Here is a 14,528-nt window from a genome sequence, read left to right on the forward strand (position 1 = left end):
GTCTTGAATTTTTGTAAACAAAATGAGATCTCAATTTTTGTTAGAACCAGGGCATAAAAAGGCTTCTGAATCATCTCTACGAACAACCTACACAATCTTTGTGATACCACCAAAAGCAGTCCTTTATGTTCGCATATCTGCTACATTGTCTTCGAGAGAGGCATGATAATACCAGCTTTCATTCTCCTTTCCTTTAGAATTATACATACAACTTTTTTTTCTTATTTTTTACTGGTTTTGTATTTTGTTTCTTTTTTTACAGGTTTTGTAATGTTTTTCGACTCTGTTTTATTTTTCTTTTCTGTGTTGTTAGTTACATTCTTATTAAATAAATATTTAGTTACTCTTTGACTCATTTAGTTTAATGAATTTGTCCGTAATCAGGTGTTGACATAAGTATCTAATATGGCCTACCATGCTGAAATAAGGCCTAGGCCTTATTAGATATCTCGCTCTTGTTGTCTTTAAAAATTTACAAATAATGCATCTATAGCCAGTAGTACAAATTAAGGTAATTATTAGCTAGTAAGAAATATTTAGAAACGATTACTAAGAAAAGCTTAATCTAAAACAGCGTCATTTTACCGAAAATTTAAGATGAAATCGCCAGATTTTTATAGGAGAGCACGAAATCACCCACCACCTTAGAAGAACGCGTGCCAATTGGTGCTGGGATCGTGGATCGGGACGCTCTTGCACTCTACCGGGTTGTAGGGCATATGAGTACGTGTCCTTGAAGTATTATCCCGGTCGGATGTATTTATCTGTGTTTTCTGATGTATAGGCCTTATTAGAACGTAGGCCTTATTTGTATCAAGTACCTTATTACGTTTTATCTTACACGAGCTGTACAATATTAATGCTATTGACTTTTAATTGGTATTTATGTTTATGTTAAAACAATTCATTCAATTCTATTAAATTACTGTTCTATACTTTTTTGAAAAAAACTAAATTAAAAATATTTTTTCAGTTTAGACCACAAGTGGCACTTATGAACGTCAAATATAGTAAATAAAAGAAAAGGTAGCCCATATGTAGAAAGATTTATGTTCTAGCTTATGGCCACATAATGCGTAAAAAAATAGTAAAACCTGTTACGACACTTACATAGTAAGCGCAAATGTCAGAGTGACATTTTGACGGATTATCAAAAGAATTTTTTTGGTAAGAAAACTCCTTTATCATTGGCGGCTTTTTCAATACCATCTTTATTTTCCCTTTGCCGTAAAAAAGGAAAACAAGTAGCAGAACTTTAGGGATTCTAAAGTCCTACTTTAAGGTGTAGGTATGCCTTAATCTTAACTTAATCTAGATTCATGACACCACACTACAAATTGTACCTATGCCTATTCTTTGGACTTTGTTTTAAAAATAGTCTAGTTTATTGTATGACCGTGATGTTTACGAGGAAAAGACAACATCGTCATTCTAATTCCCTAGGAAAGTCCTTGAACTTGAACCTCACATACAACCATCACCTACAGTTCAAAATTTAATGAAGCAGCGGAAAATGTTCTCACTAACATAACGACTGTTACCATAGTAGATAAAGAAGATTTAACTAACAGGTTGGCAATAAAGATCATTATTCTGTGCTGAAATCTTATTTATTAGGTAATTTAGTTTTTAATCACCACAAAGGATTGTCGTTATTATAACGCTACGACATAAATAACCGTAATTATAAAATTAAAGCTTTACATTAAAATATTCTAAAGAACTGAAATTAGATAAGATCATTGCTAATTGGGTTGTTGACATCGCCAATCAATTCAATTACATTTAGTTATTGATATCAATCGCATTTAAAATTAAGTCTGTTATTAAGCTTAGACTTGAGATCAACTACCAAATCACACAGATTCGTCTTTGGAGTCCATTCGCTGACCTCTAGAGTAGCTGCTTCGTAGGGTCCTTATGTCCTCAACGGTGTCAGTTCTTCCAAGCAGGGCATCCCCTTCAGAGAAATCCATTTCCACAAGTGTGGAAGACGCTTTCATATTTAGTTGCATCCTGTTGAGTGAAAAATCACAAGATCAGTGTCATTATTAGGAAAAAAGCTCTAGTGTAGGTACATTGAACTTTAATATGAATACATAAATATTAAGTCTATTAGTTATCTCTGATATGAATATTTTAGTAGTATTTTAGCAGTAGTAGGAAAAAGACTTGAAGGACGAATTTTTTTCATCATCCTGCAGGCGCGTGATAGTTGGACTTGTAGGAACGTCTTCTGACCTATGCTCCTATGTGACAGGTGGTTGTCATTTGTTTTGTCGGGATCATGTTGCCTAATTTATTATGAGTAAGCAGGCGAAACTAAACTACCCATTAGACGACTAAAAGACGACTTCACTAAGACGTCACGTCGAGAGCACGTGTTTGCAAGCACGTACGCAAGTGGATCTATGTGACTGCTAAATCAGCACTATAGATAGACACCATAGTTCCGTTGACTATTGTTACTTGCGTTCTTCCAAATTAGGTTCACAAAGGAACTATTTTTGCAAAGCGAACCAGCTAGTGACCTCTAGAAGGTCACACTTCGTTAAAAAGACAAGTAGACCACGTAGATGGAGACCAACACGACGAATTTACTGCTAGAGGCCCTAAATATGCTTTTTAAAATACTCAAGACATCATCAGAGGGATCAAATTCTCCTGATAGTGAAAGTTGGAGGCAAGAAACTCCTACAAAAGTTACGCCAAATATAAAATGTCTGCACAGATAGAAGATCTTGAAATGTTTGTGTCGTACCTTAAAATATCCAGTGGCGTTCGATTATGCTTCGGGCATAGACAAGGCACAAAGTCATGCTTCTTCTTCCTGACCCACCAGCCTGCGTGTGATAACTTCCACTCTATGGTCTTCGTCTGTGCCACAGAGCATGAACCTGCTTCTCGTAATAGGCTGAAGTAACTCGCCATCAATTCCTGACCTAAGTTATGAATTTTAAATTCTATGTCATTATTCATACAAAAGGATACGATTTCCAAATTACCATATTATGTAGCTGATGATCAAGATAGTTAAAAGATGACAAATTATCACTTAAACTATGTTATTTACATATTTTAGAAATTGATACATCTACTTTTACCTGCAGATATCGCCATCATTAGTCGCGACTGTTCCGCTTCTTCTTCGAATATTTCCCTTTTCCGTGATTGGTAAATGAAACCCTCATCGTCATCTTCACCACCGCCGATATCAAATTGACTGACACTGGGCTGAAATTTTTTACAAGGACTGAACAAGACGTCTTTCTTAAAACTTGAAATATCAAATTCTTTCCCACACGTTCTTTATTACACAATAAGGCTGGCATGCACCATCAGCAAGATGGACTTTAACAAACGTCAAAAGTCTGTCAAACAACATACAAAAATCACCGGTCAAGGTTATAGTCATGGTTAAAATAAGGTCGTGCAACTCAGCCTATGTGCGCCGGTGCGGTGGCAAGCTCAAAACATAGCCTGGGATCGACTTTTAGTTGGCCAATAGTAGGGCCCAATTCTAACTTGTATGAGGAATCAGCCGATTGCGGCCGATATAATATCGATATAATGTGCGCACTTTCATACATGTCCATACTGGTTAACAGCCCGTTCCAACTTATCAGCCAATAAAAGTCGATGGTCTGTGCCTAGGCTTCTAGAACCCTTTCATGCTAATTGAAGGTATTAAAAGTTTTTAAGGTATTATGAACTACTAGCGGCCGCCCGCAACTTCGTACGCGTGGATCCCGTTTTACCCCCTTCATCTATCTTACGCGGTTTAGATTTTTTCATACAAATGTTTTTTCCCGCTAACTCCCGTTCCCGTTGGAATTTCGCAATATCCTGTTGTAACTAAGCTTTAAGTTTACTAAGGTACCTGCTTGACAAATTTTAAGCGTCTAACTTACGAGGTTTAGATTTTTTCATACAAATGTTTTTTCCCGCTAACTCCCGTTCCCGTGAGAATTTTACAATATCCTGTTGTAACTAAGCTTTAAGTTTACTAAGGTACCTGCATGCCAAATTTCAAGCGTCTATCTTACGTGGCTTAGATTTTTTCATACAAATGTTTTTTCTCGCTAATTCCCGTTCCCGTAGGAATTTTGCAATATCCTGTTATAACTAAGCTTAAAGTTTACTAAGGTACCTGCTTGCCAAATTTCAAGCGTCTAACTTAAGCGGTTTAGATTTTTCATACAAAAGGATTTTCCCGCTAATGCCCGTTCCCGTGGGAATTCCTAAGTATCCTATAACCTGCCCAGGAGTATGAAGAATATATGTACCAAGTTTCGTTCAAATCCGTCGAGTAGTTTTTGTTTCTATAAGGAACATACAGACAGACAGACAGACAGACAGACAGACAGACAGACAGACAAAAATTTTACTGATTGCATTTTGGCATCAGTATCGATCACTAATCACCCTCTGATAGTTATTTTGAAAATATATTTCATGTACAGAATTGACCTCTCTACAGATTTATTATAAGTATAGATGGCAGTGAACACACTCCTAGAGAGCTTAACAGGCGCAATTAGTTACCTTATGTAAAAAGAAATAAGGAACAATGTTTCGCCCCCTTACCTTTTGAAAAGAGCTGCCCATGAAGCAAGTGAAAGCCTCGGCCAGATGCTGCGTGCCGAGCTCGGGGCGCTCGCGGCGCAGATGCAGCTCGCCCAGCAGATGCAGCGCGCGGCCCAGCTGCCGCCGCAGCCCGCGCTCCATGGCCAGCGCGCCCATCTCCGTCAGCAGCCGCGCCGCCGTCTCGTGCTCGCCCAGCCTGATGCCAAGTGATAGCTATCAGGACCAACTAGAGATATCAGACATCTTCAGCGCGCGCTCCAGAAGCTTCCATAGCAGCAGCCGCGCCGCCGTCTCGTGCTCGCCCAGCCTGATGCCAAGGAGTGGTAGCTATCAGGACCAACTAAACAATACCCGTATAGATGAGCGCGCCCCAGAAGCAGAAGCTTCCATAGTCCATCTGATAGAGCAGCCGCGCCGCCGTCTCGTGGTCTCACATTCTATAGGACCAGCTTCTGATAGTCTCAGATAGGCTATCAGGGACTTATCTAGCAGATAAGTACCAAAAGTTGGGCCAGTTTCATTACCTGACATTTCTGATAGTCTCCTGACATATACCGCTATCTGACAGATAAAAGTTGCTGATAACCGGTGTCTTCATTTGTCAGATACTAGTATCTTGAAATCTGACATCATTTGAAACCAGTTGCCATTTATCTGACAGATAAGGTTGCTGATAACCAGTGACTTCATTGCTCTGATATCACTAATTCATCTGAGACATGTCAGCCCAAGCTGTAGTTTATCTGACAGATAAGTTCCTGATAAACCATTTCAACTTTTTCAAGACCTAGGCTATATCTATCCGAGACTTGCAAATCCAAATGTTGCATTTTATCTGACAGATAAGTTGCTGATAAACTATCAGTGTTAGCATCAGCAGCCGCGCCGCCATCTCGTAGTTACCCAGCCTGATGCCATGAAGTGATAGGCTTATCAGGAGCAACTAATACAAGTCCCGTCTATACAGAAACTCCCATAGTTCATCTCCGTCAGCAGACGTGCCGCCCGCCTTGTGGTCACTCAATCTGGTATCATGAAGTGATAGATAGGCCATCAGGAGCAACACATCAAGTCTAACCATGGAGATTAGATATCAGCAAGCTCCCATAGATTCATCTCCGTTAGTAGCCGCGCCCCCGTCTCGCTCGTGCTCGCATAGTCTGTTGCAAAGATTAAGGATCCCAACTATCCCAACTAATATTATAAATGCGAAAGTAACTCTGGCTGTCTGTCTGTCTGTCTGTCTGTTACGCTTTCCCGCTTAAACCTCGCAACCGATTTTGATGAAATTTGGCATAGAGATAGTTTGAGTCCCGGGAAAGAACATAGGATAGTTTTTATCCCGGTTTTTGAAACAGGGACGCGCGCGATAAAGTTTTTCTGTGACAGACAAAATTCCACGCGGGCGAAGCCGCGGGCGGAAAGCTAGTTCAGGAATAACTTATGGTTTTATAAATCTCTCATTGTAAATCATCAGCGCGGCCCCAAACGCTGCCGTAGTCCATCTTCGTCAGCAGACTTGCTGACTGATTGTTGAATTCAATAAGCATCTCTCCAAGACCATAAATTTTATTTGACAGAGTTCATTGTAGATAGTATCATTACAGTCACTAGGTCAAGCAAGGAGCACCATAGTAAAACTGGTCCTTGGTTTCACAGGACTCTGACTAAGGAATTGGGCTGAAGTTATGTTACAGGTAAATAGTATACTTGCTTGAAACTTTAACAGAAATTGGTTGAACTAACCCTTTAGGGTTTGGTTTTGGCTATTTCATATCCGCTCATATAAATTTCGTGTAGGTACTTACGTCGTCTTACGTGGTCTTGACGTCTGATGTTTTGTATTCTGATACGTACCTACCTATATTTTTTCACACATATTTTTCTTTTGATTAGAAAGTCAAATTAATTTGATTATATTATAACTAGATTGTAAACAATGAATATGGATGAAGCTGTAAAATGCGCATCATTGTTAATACACGCGTTAACATAAAAGTGCATTACTATGAATATTAATCTAATCGAGGTCGTAAACAGGTATACTTATACCTTTAATAAGTAATTAATGACATCATGGTATATTTTAATACAAAAATAAACATGTTTTTTAGGCTTTAAGGTGTTTTGTCATAACGCATCGTCATAACAGCTTTGGCGCTATTTCCAATGAAAACGTATTGAAGTTTTGAGTTAAAAATTTGGAAAATTACAAATATTTTGCTGCATAAATGTGTACCTTTGCATGACAGCAGCAAGGTGCATTCTCGTTTCGCACAAGCCCTCCACGTTGCTACTAGCTGTGTGGATCTTGAACGCCCTCTCGAAAGTCTTCTGAGCATTGTTTAAGTTATTCATCATTAGCTGACACACGCCAATTTCAATTATCGCCTCCGCGGTTTTATTGATGTCGTCGGCTAGGAAAAACATAGAAAATTATTTACCCTTGAGGCGGATTCATTAATACACAAAAACAATTTGCAAAATCTCACGAGATCAACCTTGGGCGTTGGATTAGAATATTTAGGTCCGTATAGAAAAACAACGCTCAAACTCGATTTTATCCTTGCTAATTATTTTCTGTGATTGGTGGAATTACTGAAATTAAACCAGTCAGAACTAGACCTACTTTTTTGAGATTTGATCAAGATTTATGCATCATTTCGTAATACAGACCATAGGATTCTTCTGAATTTATATCGTCTTAGGAAACGAACTAACTTTCGAAAAAACATGCATAGAAATAAGCAAAATTTGTTAAATGTAACTCAGCAGGTATTATAATTACCTTTTTTTACATCTTTTACTAAGGAAAAAATACGCTTTTGAAGTTATATCTAACTTCAAAAGCGCAATTAATTAGTTACCATCTTTAGCCCTTCTCTCCGCCAACCGCGAGAGCCTCTCCGCCTTGGCGGGGTCGGTCTTCCTGGCTGCCCTGGCCTTAGCGAGCAGTACCCGGTGCAGCTGAACCGCCGTCATGGCGAACACCGTGTCCGGCGGCACCTCTTCACCTTCTTTCTCAGCTTCGTAGAGCGGCCAGTCCTAAATAAAATAGTGATAAAATATTGAATTAAATTAGTCGTAAAAAAACATCCCCCTATGCAGTCGGGTAAAAAATAAATTGCCATTTTTTGAAAACTTGAATAAAACATTTGTCGTAAAAATAAAAATGTGTTTTTGCAATAATGTAGGATTAACAAGACTGTGTTCGCTTTGACAAGGCCTAATTTAGGCTGTACAGTTAGGGTCAAATAGTTCGTAGCACCCAAAGTAGCAAATAAGTTGACACACAACCTTATTCCATTTGTATCAAAGACGTGTGGCGAACTTTATTGGCTACATGGGGTGTCATGAACTATTAGACACTGGCTGTACGTTACAGGATAATTTAGTGAGGTAACAAGTGAATCTTTTTGATTCGTCATGGCAGACGATTATTTTTATAATATTATACCTAAGAAATAAAAGTGTCACTATAAAAACATTTCACGTAATTCAAAAACAAGTATGTACTGAAAATAAAAAATAATAGCCAAAAAAGTCGCTGATGGATATAAAAGACTGCCTGCTTACCGCGAATGGGATGCGTCATGACATGATATTTATTACGCGCGAGGACAGTGACATAACTGTCCTCAGCAAAGTCGCGATACCAAAAAAAAACAGGAACCAAAGTACAATTTTCAAAGATTTTAACAAATTATGTGATTAAGCTCTATGTATAGATAGATCGTTTCATCCACGAAGACGCACCCCACCATTCTTCTGCAAATGTTTGAATGTTATCGGTACACGCTAAATTCAATGAGTGCACTCGCACTCTACAATAATGACGCTCGGATTGCTCGGAACAAACTCCCCGCACCCCGTGCTTCCCTCGACCAAAAATTTGTGGGGTGTGTCTTCATGGATGAAATGATCTATACAGTTATCATAATTTCTATTTCTACTACTGTTAAAAAAGCACTTTCGCCAGCAGCCCTTGATACTAGGCAAATAATCAGATATTGTCACAGACAGATACGATATTATACGTACCTTTCCTATAGCATTGTCTCTTACTTCAGTAAGAATTGCTGAAGGTTCTTCTGGATCAGATCCTGGAACTATCATTGGTTATTTATATTTATATACATTTAGGTACATATTTTGACGGGCATAGTTTTCCTCAATTACATAAAGGTAGCAGAAAAGCGCTGGATGCAGGCTGCTACCAACCGGGCGATATGGAAATCATTGGGGGAGGCCTATCAGCAGTGGACATCCTATGGCTGAAATGATGATGATGACGATGATAAGCCTTCTGATTGGACTTGACTTCTGACTAGATTTGTGGTTTAGCCAATCCAGAACAGCCCATTTTACCCTTGTAACTTTACCCTTTGAGCAGCTTGTCCAGGCTTGCGGTGACGATAGAGATTGGAGAATTTGGGCCACTTCATCTGCTCTCCATACATTTAGGTAATAAGTAAATGGGTAAACTTCTAACACTTTCCACAACACAACTTACGTTAAGTATGCACATAAAAAGCGATAAATGGCGATATGGCCATTCTGTAGTTTAAATGAACTATTTAAAACTTTAATATCAAGGCAGTATTTGTGGACATCAAACTTGTAAGCATCAATTTAAAAACGTGTAGTACTTAAACTTGTAATTAAATCACTTGACACTCTTTAATGAGCGTTTTGCCAATTTACGAATTATATGCATCTACTTATTTAAGACGTAGGCTCAGCAAATGAACAGCTCAGTAACAGACACAACGATATATTTTATAGTTGACAGCTTTTTGCGTCGTTGGTTCAATTTTCGTTTGCAAAAAAATATTTTAAAATTTATCCTTTCAGAATTGTAAAAGACTCCTGTCTAAATAGAGAATCGATTTCGTTTATTTAGACCTATTATTAAAAGAAGGTACCATGTATTTGTTTTAAAGCTTGTAATTTGCATAGCTAAAAATAATCTAGACTTGAATATGATTAAAGTAAGTATAGGTATTTTTCGGAAGATAAAACTCGGTATTTACCTATATGCCCACTACTCTACAAATAAGCGGTCTCTACAATGTGATTCGAATTAATAAAGCTAAGTAGGTATTCCAGTTTTACTTTTGTTATGGAGATTGTAAACAAGAATTTCCTCATAACGAAGGATAACTTACCACATTACTTCCTCTTCGCGAACTATTATTTGCCTATACGTATATCCTTTACGGTATAAATTGGCAAATAATAACTACGACCTTTGCGAAGTCTAGTTATTCTCTATCTGGGACATAATTACTCGATACGAAGAGCTACCTGTAGGCCTAGGATGCGCGCCGTGATAAGCTTTTATCACGCCGTTTTATCGATTTTATGCGATAAACCCATACATTTATCATCTGAAATCGTCGATAATATTTTATCCCGGCGTGCATCCTGGCCCTGCTGGACTCTGATATCCTAGTCTAGTCTATTATGAACTATACGTTGTAAAAGTCATTAAGTGTTGATTATTTAGTAATAAAAATTCTAAAAATACTATACCTACTAACTAGTTTTATTAGGATTATGCGAAGTATTATGAGAAAGCTTTATTTAAATAAACGCAGTATGACCTTGTGGGAAAGATCTCATATTACCTATTATCTACATACTGAGTTGTGAATTAATTAGAATTATTTCTTAACATCTATAAATAGATCATTGTGACATCTTTGTACCCATATCTAGACTATAAATCAACCTTGCACAGGAAAAAGACAAAAATAGCATATCTTTACGTTGATCTGACTCAATCTTCCGAAATGTCGTCTTCAAAAAGTTTGTGCACATTATTTACTGCCCAGATTTATTTATTACTTTGATATTGTTCCGAATAGTAAATAAAGATAATTTATTACTTTCTATGTCCCATTTAAAACTTACATTTGTCCAGCAAGAATTTGGCGTAATGGTATTTACAGCACGCTTTCTGGCGACCGCCGTCTATGAGATACTGGCTGGATACCGCAATGGATGCCAAATAGAACTTTTCTGCCAACCACAAGATACCTTTTCCCTGTTCTGCGTAATGCATGGCTAGGCTTAGAAGTCCTAGGCATTCCTTTTTCGTATTTCCTGAAATTGTATAACATTATTAGTATTTACTATTGTGCCGAGTACCAATCAAATAAAGGTAATGACGATGTTTAGTAGCAGTTAACAAGGCCAAGTGGTTATCTGCACATATAATATCTTCTTTTTATTTGTTAGAAAAACACAATATAGTATAGGTATAATTTCTTAGAATATCTAGTCATATTGTGTTTTTCTGGCAAATAAAAAGAAGATTATTACAGTAGAACGCCGATTATCCGAACGCCGATTAACCGAATCGCCAATTATCCGAATCGGTCCTATACGTAATATAAAAATTAAAACCAAATATCTTTTGATTTTTTTTGTTGGATTTCAGATATATTTCAACTAAGCGTTATTGTATCAGTTCTACAATAACGCCAAGTAGAAATATATCTGTTTTTTATACTAATTAAAGTTTATTCTATGTGTGACAGTTCGTTTATCTCTATTACCAGTCTATGTCCGATTATCCGAATTTTCGATTATCCGAATCGACCCCGGTCCCAATTAATTCGGATAATCGGCGTTCTACTGTATGTGCATATAACCACTTGGCCTTGTTAATACCTATGTATTGAAGATGACAAATTAATCCAATAAAACAACTTAAAAGTTTTAGATCACTGAAAAAGCTTTTTGACTTTAACTTTCAGAACCGATTAAGTTTTGCGTATCTCAGAAAATATTAAGTGCCAACTTACTCCAAAAATTCCGAAGTAATATCGTAGTCAAGTCTCGAAGGGCAATAGTCCAAAAATGTATTTTTAATACCATTGCTTACGCAACAATAGTTCCTATAGTTGCGACAGGAATTTATGGGCCATTAAGCGGTCCCGTGGCGAAAACCGTGGCGGTGGATAAATAGAAATAAAGATGAACGACAACAGAATACTTTACCTACTATTAATGATCCGGTGCTACAGAGGAAAACCGATGACAAGTATTCTAAAATACTACTCAAATTCTCTGTTTTGCTTAAGGTCGGCTGGGAGATAATGCCACCTGGCATTAGGCTCGCCTTTTTGTACGGATCACATTTATGTGTGTGTAATAAAATGAAGTCTTTAAATAAATTAATTAATTAATTCCAAACTTTAACAATAAACTATTAAATTGATTGAATTTGCACCTTCTTGCGTTGATGTGGCATCGTAGGAAAAAAATAAATTAGGTAGTTGGTTCAAACTACTATTATTAATCAACAACTAACACTCTAACCACCTGTTTACAACAGTAGTTATAGTGTTTAAAAGTATTTTTTGTCTAAGGACAAAAAATCCGGATCCAGACGGGTGTAACGCGTAATATAATCCACCGTGTAATGTAATGGACTATGTATTTCCATTTCCATGGGCAGCACTTTACATGTAATGCTCATAGTGCCGTCCACACGTAGAATTCGTGTTACATTACACTTAATCTTACATTACACATTACACCCGTCTGGTCCCGGCTTTAGTTTGTTTCAATCTTAACTGTTTGTTGTGAAAATAAGTTAAGTAACGTACAAATTATTTTGTCGAAACAAACGTTCAGCGAAAGTAGAGCATTTATCTGCTCTAACAAGATAATCTAGACTCACATAAGGTTGTTCCGTGTGCGGAATAAATCGTGGGTAATGTATGTGGACGTAAGTTAGGCACTGGGATTACAGGAGTACCCAAGAACAGGAAATATAAGATTTACTTACATATCTTTACGATAGTCAAGTTTTAAGTCCTAGCACTCTAAATTACACAAGTAGGGAATGAATGGGAACAGGAAATACTGGTACTTAAACCAACTGTTCTTTATTTCAAATACTTTTCTAAATTTTGTCTCCAAAAAGACATAATTTAATTTACATCTGAAACATTGGGGAAACTGTTATTAGTTACCTTTATCCCTCTCCTTTTCAGCTTTCTGCAGACCGGAACAAATGTGCTCCAAATAATCGACTCTCTTTCTTAAATCCACGACTATACCAATTTCATCTTCTGCTACGAGCTGCATATTGTCGTAAATAAGATCCTGCAGGTAGTCAGAGGATTCTGTGTAACCTGCCTCTCTCAACTCTAAAATAAGGCACTCGTGCAAAGGAAACTTCCTCCTGAAATGGAAATGAAATGTGAATGTTTAAATACAGCTCTAGAAGCTTTTTTAGGAGAATAGTTTGCGACTGAGTGTTTAGATAGAGCATTTAATTCTACAGCACATAATGCAAGCCGTTTAAAATATATGTCAGGCAAACAGTCAATCTCCCTAATGGATTTGCAACCTTGGACTGTTTTCCTAATGGATCTGCAGAATTTTTAAAAACATGCGAGAAATGCATAGCTATTTTGAATAGGTACAAGAATGAGTTTTAGAATCGAATTGCTTTCTAATGGCTTCCATAATGCAATTCTTGTTATTATCAGATGTAATTAGAACAGTGGCAATAAAGATTTATTTTCTCTGCTTCTTATGGCACGATACCCTATTGAGCCATGTAAGACGCCTATAGCAGTTCCTTTAGGTATTTTACTAGGATTCTGATTTCTGCTTAAACTTGAAAGAACGTGGATTACATTCCACTTTCACTTCACTCAATAGACTAAGAAGTAGGTACAAAGTCATTAATTTGACCTATAACAAGGTTCCCTAATATATGGGGATCATACAAACCTTCGAATCCCTTTCGCATCAAGCATGTCCAAGCTAAACAGGGCTTTATTCCTCATGTTCTCCAAACTAGTTTTGGTCATACAGGCCATAAGTTTGGGCAGCTCACGCCTCTTCATCGCGGCTCGGGACGTCATGACGGTAATTCTATTACGATACCCTCGTCAAAACTTCTTATTAAGTAAAAAACTTTGAATAAATATTGGAGATATTAATCAATAAATAAGACTGTTTACATTCGATTTTGTTGTGATAAATAATGACAGATATCAATGGCAAAAAATATTTTTCTTCATTTTATTACACATTTCCGCGTCTGTGGTCAGTTACAACTAGTAAGAGTGACGCACGAAACAGGTTTAAAGGCTGTTAAAGTATTATCTATGCTATGCCTATCTACGATGTTGTGAATAAAGCTGTTTACAATATAAGAAAGAATAGGTCAATGTTAAATGCTTGGACCATAAAAATATTTTCCAGATACCAGTTACCTTCATGCTTTAATATAAATATCTGAAAACAGAAAATAGCAAGTTCTTGTTCAAGAAACGTTGCTATAAGAAAATGATAGGCATTTCATTTTACCACATTTTTGCCATAAAATACAGGCAATATTTTACTAATGCGGATATATTTTTTGAATGGCACAGCTTGTTATTTTTTATGTGTAATCTTGTTAAGGTTTATAGGTTTTGCCCTTCGACAAAAGGGACGGCATTTCCTGAATATGGCTACTATTTGACCGAAAACTAAGTGTGGCGTGCATTTATGAGGCAAAGTTTTTCCTGATACGTTACATATTCGTATGCAATAGATGGTCTCGCAAAATATTATCCCCAGTGGGTACATTCGATTGTAAACGAATGTGCTTGTGTTGGCACAATATTGGCACCATATTGGCATAACTTTCATAACAGTGCGGTGTGAGTATATTCTCAGAATTCCGCTTGATATTAATTTTATCAGTCTATGTGGACCTATCTATGTAGGGTTTGTTTTTTAGGTTTTGCAAGCGTGAATGAGATAAATAGATAAACATAAAATTTATTTATCTAAATTCAGAAGCTTTGCAATTTAGCTACAAATTCAAACAAACTCATTAATAAATTTTATGATTTCAGTTTAGGAAAGTTATAAAAAAAACGATAATGTTTATAAGACAATTTATCACGGTGCTCAGCTGGTTC

The 14,528-nt window shown here is 37.0% G+C and overlaps 1 protein-coding gene across 1 annotated transcript; it reads right to left on the reverse strand.

Annotated features, from left to right (window-relative positions):
- Positions 1-1,604: 1,604 nt before the first annotated feature.
- Positions 1,605-13,517, reverse strand: LOC114365154 (uncharacterized). The gene is made up of 10 exons (XM_028321649.1): positions 13,345-13,517; positions 12,576-12,787; positions 10,504-10,695; positions 8,629-8,696; positions 7,455-7,632; positions 6,827-7,004; positions 4,588-4,783; positions 3,105-3,234; positions 2,762-2,942; positions 1,605-2,016 (listed from the first exon to the last, which is right to left on the reverse strand). The coding sequence occupies exons 1-10, from the start codon at positions 13,476-13,478 to the stop codon at positions 1,857-1,859; spliced, it is 1,629 nt and encodes a 542-aa protein (XP_028177450.1). The 5' UTR covers positions 13,479-13,517; the 3' UTR covers positions 1,605-1,856.
- Between the last annotated feature and the right edge of the window lie 1,011 nt (positions 13,518-14,528).

This window comes from Ostrinia furnacalis, unplaced genomic scaffold (assembly GCF_004193835.3).
Source record: "Ostrinia furnacalis isolate ACB-3 unplaced genomic scaffold, ASM419383v2 OfSCF7556, whole genome shotgun sequence".
Lineage (NCBI taxonomy): Eukaryota > Metazoa > Arthropoda > Insecta > Lepidoptera > Crambidae > Ostrinia > Ostrinia furnacalis.